The sequence below is a fragment of the Oryx dammah genome, unplaced genomic scaffold, assembly GCF_014754425.2.
Source record: "Oryx dammah isolate SB20612 unplaced genomic scaffold, SCBI_Odam_1.1 HiC_scaffold_11, whole genome shotgun sequence".
NCBI lineage: Eukaryota > Metazoa > Chordata > Mammalia > Artiodactyla > Bovidae > Oryx > Oryx dammah.
This window is the reverse complement of record NW_024070195.1, coordinates 17,073,346-17,082,122: the sequence shown is the minus strand read 5'-3', so window position 1 is coordinate 17,082,122 and position 8,777 is coordinate 17,073,346. Positions and strand designations below refer to the sequence as shown.

General features: G+C 39.1%; 1 protein-coding gene across 1 annotated transcript; it reads right to left on the bottom strand.

Moving 5' to 3' along the window:
• Positions 1-822: 822 nt before the first annotated feature.
• On the bottom strand, positions 823-7,055 carry LOC120870254 (placental prolactin-related protein 3-like). Its single transcript, XM_040249883.1, is given in 6 exon segments — positions 823-1,014; positions 1,647-1,742; positions 1,745-1,828; positions 3,570-3,677; positions 5,844-6,025; positions 6,803-7,055. Coding segments are annotated over 6 exon segments (915 nt in total).
• Positions 7,056-8,777: the final 1,722 nt, after the last annotated feature.

Here is an 8,777-nt window from a genome sequence, read left to right as displayed (position 1 = left end):
TCAGCCTTTGTGTCCCTCAGAAATTTCATATGATGAAATCCTGATTCTCATGGTTATGGTAACCCTAGGTGGGGCCTTTGTGAGGTGATGGAGTTATAAGGATGGAGCCTCTTCAATGAGATGAGTGCTTTTATATATAAGAGACACCCAGAGCTCCCAACCCGCCCCCCCTTCCCCGTTGGAGGATACAGTAAGTAGTGTGTGACCAGAAAGGACCCTGCATGACCACGCTGTGGAAATCCATTTCCATTGTTTTTAAGCCTGTGTTATAGCAACCCAGAAGGACTAAGACAGTATTGTAACAATCTTTAGACAGTTCAGTAAACCTCATGCTATTTATACAAAGGTGAGAAGCACTTATATTATCTGATGTAACACTGTGGTAGTTGGCTGAGAGTTCATGGCTGGCTTTCATAAAGAATCTTGAGAATTCAGTCTTCTTGGTAGCATGACCAGAACGATGAACAATTGTCTAATTCTTCGATTCTAATAACTTGACCAGAAAAATTGGCTGTGATTCTTAAGTAATCTCTTAATGGTCTTATTTGTAATGCCAGCTTCTGCTATTTGTGACTAATTTTAATAGGAGCTTCATTCTTTCAATTGTAGGGGTGAATTTTCTTTTGATTTTCTATTAAATGAAGATAAGAAATGTTAAGAAATTGCCCTCTTAGATTTTGACATTTGTACAGAGTCTGTGTTTATTTTTTTAAGAGGAGACCAATTTCACAGAGCATACATTAAAAGCTATAAATTTCAAACAAGCTTGCTATGGGATACATCATCATGACCACCTCAGAGCTGGATGGGATGGATGTGGATTTAGCATGTGTTGGTGATTCGGCATCCCAGCACCTTCGTGTATGTGTCAAGTTTACGTGAATCCCTCTGCAGGCACTTGAACAGTTTATAAAATGCAGAATGACGCACATCTTCATCGCTGGACTCCAGGGATGGGAGTCCACACCAGTAAATGCGAGCCTTCAACATCTTCCGCCTTACTGGAACAATAATCTGAATACCCAAAAGATAAAGACTTCTTATGTGTTTTATTAGGATTTGCTTATTTTTTCTTTGCTTCTAATTATCAAATTAAGATTTGGGGAAGACATACATATATAAAACTCTCTATATATGGATTTTGAAGCCAGTCTATGAAAAATTTATTAGGAATCTAAAATGTAGAAACATAACTCAAGATTAGTTTTAACTTTCTCTTTTCTTCCTTCCCACTCTCATCCTTTGATTTGAGGAAAACAGAGAAAGAAGACATTTGGAACTTCAATAGCATACATCCTGGGTTACTTTGAAGAAAATGCTGATCTTGGAAATTCTGTTCTCTAGCTCTCTTACTCTTGAAAATAGTTCAACCACCTGTGCCCAGGAAGAGCCAAGCTTTTGGTGGAATTGTGTGCAATGCAGGGAAGGTTGCCCATGTCAAAAATTGCAGTGAAATTCTGATTCCTTTACAGTAGAGTCTATCACTATGTATGACTAGGCTCCTGCTTTATGTAGTAGCAGTCTAGCATATAGAAGTCATGAGTCTTTTTCTTACAAAATGAGATAATTCCAAACACCTTACGCATTACAGAGGTCACCTCTTTCACTGATGAGCAAAGCAAGAAAGCCCTCTGCAGGATGCTCACCTGGCAGAATTGCCTCTCTATGAATGCTTGAAGTTCTAGTAGATTTTTCACACTCTCTCTGGCACTTGATACGATAGTATCTGAGACTTCTTTCATATACTCCGCAGGTCCGTGACTAGATGATACAGAGGTCTATTCCAGGAGTACAGTAACATGAGTATCCACTTACTAAGGTCTTCATTCTAAGCAACCAGAAGAAATAGTCTCATTAAAATAATCATAATTCAGTGGTTTTAGTAACATGTGATCTTTGCTCAGAGCAGCTGACCTAAAATACTCGGTTATTCCTATGTGTATGTGGAGATTTTTGAAGATAGTAAAAGTTGCAAAATTATAAAATGTAAGCTATTAGTTCACAATTTAGTGAATTATTAAAAATCTAGGTTATTTTAGGAACTGATTCTTCTGATGCATTCTAGTTTATAACATGAAGAATTTTCTTTTTTCCTCTGAAATTCTACCACCACTCAGAGAGTTCTTTTATGTTTGTATATTTTTGTGAGAGAAATCTAAATATTTTATGGCAAGTCAGTATGTGCCTGCAGTGCCTGACCCAGGAAAGAGGGATTCCACCTGTGCCCACATCACTGACACCCAGTGATTCATTTGTATTAATGAATCAGGTGAGTCATTGATGTTTGATTGGTAAATGTTTTATGATATTACAACAGAGAGACAATGAAAAGACATGATTTTCCTAAACTGGCTTTCTCTCCTCAGTTGATCCCAACACCAGCCCCCTGCTGACATCAGAGCAGTCTGTTTTGTTGACCTGTGTCCGGGCAGAAAATGGCACAGCATTGTTTTTAGTTACAGCATCAGTGGGATTTCAATGGAGGGTCCCCCCCTGCCCCAGTTCACTACTACTAGCAGAATTGAGCCTGAAAATCCTGGGGACTGAAGATCTCTGGTTAATATGCTTGATTTCTTTACAGCCATGAACTGTTTTACTGGTAAAGAACAGAGAAATGAATAGGATTAAATTAGTAATGCACATAAAGTGCTTAGTAAAATGTGAGGCCATGTAGTAACTCTCAATAAACTTTAAATTTAAGCTTATTGAACAATCCCTCCTCTTCTTCCTCTTTGACCTTTTTCCTTTACTTGATCATCCTCATTACTAATGAGCTTAACAGAGGAAAAGAATGCTGGTATCATTAAGAAGGTTGTAGAGAGAGATAGTATTTTAATGGGGGATGCATGTGAAAAGATTTTAAATAATATTAAAAGGAAGGATAATGCAGGAAATCAGAAAGGAGAAATTATAATGGTGAAAATTTGGAGCTGCCATAAATGATTGAGGCTTGATATGTAAACTGTGTTGTCCTCAGAAAAGAGGCAATTTTTGCAGACATGAGAAGCAAAGCAACATTTTATAGGTCATTGTGGGGGAGACTTATAAATTAAAAGGTGACAGAAGAGTCATTGAGAATGATGAATGAAGTTGTCAGAGAAGTATAAACAGAATCAGGAGAGCCTTGAAAGGCAGATGCGGGGGCTCGGGGGCTGCAGTATAGGACTCCCACTTAGCAGTCACTAGCAACAGGGAGTACTCAAAACTGGGGTGTGTTTCTTACATATTTATGAATTTTGCAAACATATTTTACACATGGAAGTTCCCATTCATTTCCTGTTTTCATACAGTATAATAGCTGCAATCCTGTCTCTAATGCTTTGGTTGAACTAAAGTTGTCTGTATGGACAATTTATAGATCTGTTATTTATGTTGCTACTACAGCTCTTTAGTCATCCCTTGATTTCGCTCATGCTTTATCAAGTGCATAATATAATTTCTCTTCAGTTGCTTATGGTTCCTCCACCATTTTCTGCATGTACAGTTATCATAACCTCTAATATTATGAAACCTGGTAAGCTACATACTGTCTCGTTTGATCTGGTGAAAAACCCAGGTGAAAGACTCACGTTCACCTCTAGGACTTTTTCTGTTTCTTCAGGAGTATGGAGGGAATTGCTGTGGCAGCTGTTGGTGGCATTGATATAGTAAAGTTGACCCTGGACATATTTTATATCCTGAAAGTGATCAGGCAATTAGTTAGGGTTGTTGGGCATTCAGTAGGTGAATCCATTACCAGAACATTAACATGTTTGACAGTTGTGTAATTTTTTTAATGTGCGGGCATGACAAAATTTGACAGTCATCCTTTTCCTACATTTTCTATACATTGTGTCTATAGAAATGATTTTACATCTAACTTTTCTAAGTTCAACCTTTTCCATTCTCTTTTTTATTATTATCTTTTTTTTTTTTTAGCATTTGAACCAAATATAGTACTTTTTAACCAATACTTGGTGCTTCCCAGGTGACAATAGTGGTAAAGAACATTCCTGCAAATGCAGGAGATATAAGAAGACTCAGGTTTGACCCTAGGTGAGGAGCATCCCTTGCAAGAGGGTATAGCAGCATACCCCAGTATTCTTGCCTGGCGAACCCATTGGACAGAAGACCATGTTGGGCTACTGTCAGTAGGGTTGCAAAGAGTTGGATACAACTGATGTGACTTAGAATGCATGCATGCACCTATATTTAACCATTTAATCTCTTGCTTACTGTGGGTTAGAGCCAATACATTCCCTTAAAAGGAGTTATACAGTTATGACTCTGACTAATCTCTGAATCAGCACACCAAGAAGCTTAGTGTTTATCCCAGGTGCAGAATACAATGTTGTTTATGGTGACAAAATAGTATGGCAGAAAAACATAGCATAAGTTATAGGAAATGCTAAGTAATGGACTGAGAATAATAATAGTAGAAAAATCTAGCTAATACATTGATAGAGAAAAAGTAATCTTTAGCCAATGTTATGAATATTTCAAGAGATTACTTGGAAGAGTTGGTAAAAAAATGGACAGCCAAAAATGTAGGATGAAACAAAAACTACTGAGTAAAAAGAACTATGTGAATTTAATAGAAACCTTTAGCACCACTTTTTATTAGCTGTCTGCTCTACTTTGTGCTCCTTGATTGACCTAAAAGAATGGACATACAACTTTCAAATACTTTCATCAGAAACAGAATAATTGTTTCCAATTGTAAACTCCCCTCCTATTGTAGCTCTAAAGCTATTCACTGCAAATCTTAAAACAATAATTTGTAGCATTAAAAAAACTACCAGTATTCCTTTTTGTGACCAGGATTCAGCTTTGTTTAATATGTTCCATCCACCAAGTTCACTGCAGAGCAGTTCTCGTTTATTGGCTATTTACTCTGAGCCTGGAGAAGAAAGCCCAGAGAGACATTGAAGGACCAGAAAATCAGCATGCTTCCTTTTCCCCGGTCCCACCTAAAAGTGCCCTGTGTCAGGTAGTATTGTGGACTGAATGTGTGTTCTTCAAGTTCATTGTTAGAGCCCTAACTGCCAGAGTACTGTCTTTTGAAATGGACCCTAGCCCACCAGACTCCTCTGTCCTTGGGATTTCTCAGGCAAGAATACTGGAGTGGCTTGCCATTCCCTTCTCCAGGGAATCTTCCAGACCCAGGGATAGAACCCAGGTCTCTCACATTGAAGGCAGATTCTTTACCATCTGAGCCACCAGCGAAGCCCATTAAGGTTAAATGAGCTCTTAGGGTGGAACACTGAACCAATACGTTTAGTGTCTTCATGAAGCGAAACACCAGAGAATTACCTCTGTGTCTCTGTGTCTCTGTGTCTTTTCCTCTGTCTCTCTTCCCCACCCCCCACCCTGTGTGAGGATGCATGGAGAATCCAGCCTGGGAGGAAAGAATTCTTACCAGAACCTCATCTTGCTGGCACCCTGATCTGGGACTTCTAGCCCCCAGAACTGTGAGGAAATAAATTCCTTGTGTTTATTTCACTGAGTCTATTGTATTCTTTTATGGTATTCTTGGCTGACAAATACAAAATCATTTATTTCAGAAATTTACTGAAGAAAATGAATGAAAGGATATTGAAAAAGTTAATGCACTTCTTACGAATCTTTGAGATTTAACAAAACTGATCCTTTCTTCATATTCCACATCTTATGAGTTGATGACTTCTTTGACCTAGAGACTGTATTATTTGAAGTTTGGCTGATGAAGCCTTCTTGTTGAAAGGACAGTGTAGCCCAGTCACTTATACAAGGGTTCCATCTGGGAGCCTGGCAGGCTGTAGTCCATGGGGTCTCAAGAGTCAGACACAACTTAGCAACTAAACCACCACCACCACAGTACTTACAAACTCATCGAACATTATTCTGGAATGCTTAAAGATGTTGTGGGACAGCCTGGAGGCATTGAATATCAGTAATGTAAGGGATTCCATGGGGAGGTCAATCATGTTAGGACAGGAGGACAGGCATGAGTTGCCTTGGCACAGGAGCAGATTTGACATGATCAGCAGCAGGAGCAGGCAGGACCCTGTTTAATTAAAAACATGAGCCATAGTCACCTGAGGTTATCAAATCCATCCCATGGAGGGAAGCCTTCTCCTTCCCTGTTGCTCTGTATAGGAGTTGGTACTGTAGTATCTGGGTTGGTGAAGAAGGAGTGCTTTCTGTGTCAGTTTAAAAGGATGATGATATTTGCACCGATAGATAGTTGGAGAAGCATGTTACTCCCTGTAATTTTATATTGCTCCCAGAAGTACTTCCGTGCTTTGCAAACATTTGGAACTTAATTCTGAGCCAGAGTTTTTAGGCAATATTTTTAAGACAGTTTAATGTTCGAATTCTGCAGACTCTGGCATCGGGGCCCTCTAGGAGTTTGTAATTTTTTCACTCTACATTGATTAATGCTTGCATTAGAGACACTGAAATGACAAGAAAAGTCCAGTTGATCTGTGTGGTTTACCATCACGCTGGGGTAAGAGGAAACACATGACTGACTGATTGCTACTATTGAGTACAAAGAGAATACTAAGAGAAAAAGAATACTGTACTTGGATCTGCTCACTCACTTTAGTAAACCTATGCATGTTTTTGATACTTTCCCAAAAGCTTTAAAACATCTTAAAATTTGTATTTAACAAGAACCCTGTGAGATAGCCTTAATCTTCACTATGATCATCAACTTGTGTTAATGAAAATGCAATGACTTGGAGAGGACACGTAATTTTCCCCAGGTCCCATTATTAGCAGATGCAGGTGACTGGGCACCAATACACTCATCTGTTCACTTCCTGATGTCACATTGCACATGCCTGTGGCTCTTGGTCTGCATGTGTGCAACCAGGACCACATCCGAGCTTGATGACTGTGCTTAGGAGAAAACTATTTTGTCTTTGACTGCAAAACAGCAGTGACACTAGAACGTTGGTTTTATCCACTTGTTCTGCTTTGTCTATAAAACACTCGCTGTTATAGTCTTTGACAGTTATCAGTGTGAGGGCCTGGTTCTCCTGGCTAGCCTTTCTTCTAGGCACCTTGACAGCTCTTCTGGTTTTATGCATCTTTAATCTTCTCATTACATTTGTTTCTTCGAGAAAATAGCAAATAAATCTCCAAATGGTAATACAAGAATATTACCTGGTCAGCACCCAAGACAATGTCATCAGCTCTGCAAACAAAGCCTGCCCTTTCCTGACTTTGACTATTTAAGGACACAATTTGTCTGTCTGGTCAGAAGTACATCCTGACAACCCATGGGGCTTGGTTTCTGAACCATCTCCCAGCATCTCCTCTTTGATAGGAGAACTAGACCTTCATGCTTCAATGATGTATTGTAGTATTTCAGAAATTATTCCTGGCCCTACCTTTGGCCAACAGAAGCATAAAATCATAGACTCTTGCAAGCATGATTTTAATATTACTTTTCTTGTCTGTCCTTTGTAAGTAAGCAGAATTTAAGACTGAAGTGAGCAAGAACTGAGTTTGTACAAGAGAACTGATAAAATAGAGATTTTATCCTCTTGAATGAGATCTGAACATGATTCTTTATTCCAATTCATCAAAGAGTGGTAATTTAATTAAGGATAAGATATTAGCATTTACTAGGTTTTCTCTGTTCTTAGTTAGCATAAAGGGGCATGGTATCTAAGAATAAAATGGTTAGTTACAATTCAGTTCAGTTCAGTTCAGTCGCTCAGTCATGTCTGACTCTTTGCGACCCCATGAATCGCAGCACGCCAGATCTCCCTGTCCATCACCAGCTCCCGGAGTTCACTCAGACTCACGTCCATCGAGTCCATGATGCTATCCTGCCATCTCATCCTCGCTCATCCCCTTCTCCTCCTGCCTCCAATCCCTCCCAGCAGCAGAGTCTTTTCCAATGCGTCAACTCTTCGCATGAGGTGGCCAAAGTACTGGAATTTCAGCTTTAGCATCAGTCCTTCCAAAGAAATCCCAGGGTTGATCTCCTTCAGAATGGACTGGTTGGATCTCCTTGCAGTCCAAGGGACTCTCAAGAGTCTTCTCCAACACCACAGTTCAAAAGCATCAATTCTTCAGCGTTCCCCCTCCTTCACAGTCCAACTCTCACATTCATACCTGACCACAGGAACAACCATAGCCTTGACTAGATGGACCTTAGTCGGCAAAGTAATGTCTCTGCTTTTGAATATGCTATCTAGGTTGGTCATAACTTTCCTTTCAAGGAGTAAGTGTCTTTTAATTTCCTGGCTGCAGTCACCATCTGCAGTGATTTTGAAGCCCAAAAAAATAAAGTCTGACACTGTTTCCACTGTTTCCCCATCTAAAATAAAAGAAGTGGTTCTCAAAAGGAAGACATATAAGTTGGAGAAATTTGGAACTATCTCTCTCATCAACTAAAGAGCTTATTGGGACAGTTTACAAAATGCCTGCTATGTTTTAAGAATAGACAATTTCCCCCCCAAATAAGACATACAGATTGCCCAAGAAATATATCACAAGATGCTCAACATCACTATCAAGGAAGTGCAAATCAAAAGTACAACATACCCCACCTCATTCCTGTTTAAATGGCTTTTGCCAAAAAATAAGGAATAAGTGTGGTTGAGGATGTCTAGAAAATGGAGGTCCTAACAGATTATTGGAAGGAATGTATATTGGTGAAACTTCATGGAATACCTTCTGGAAGTATCTCATGAAATTTCACAAGGAACTGTTATGTGGCCATTAACCCACTTCTGTCTATATATTCATTTATGCATATATATTCAAAGGAAATGAAATAATTATCTCAAAGGAAATCC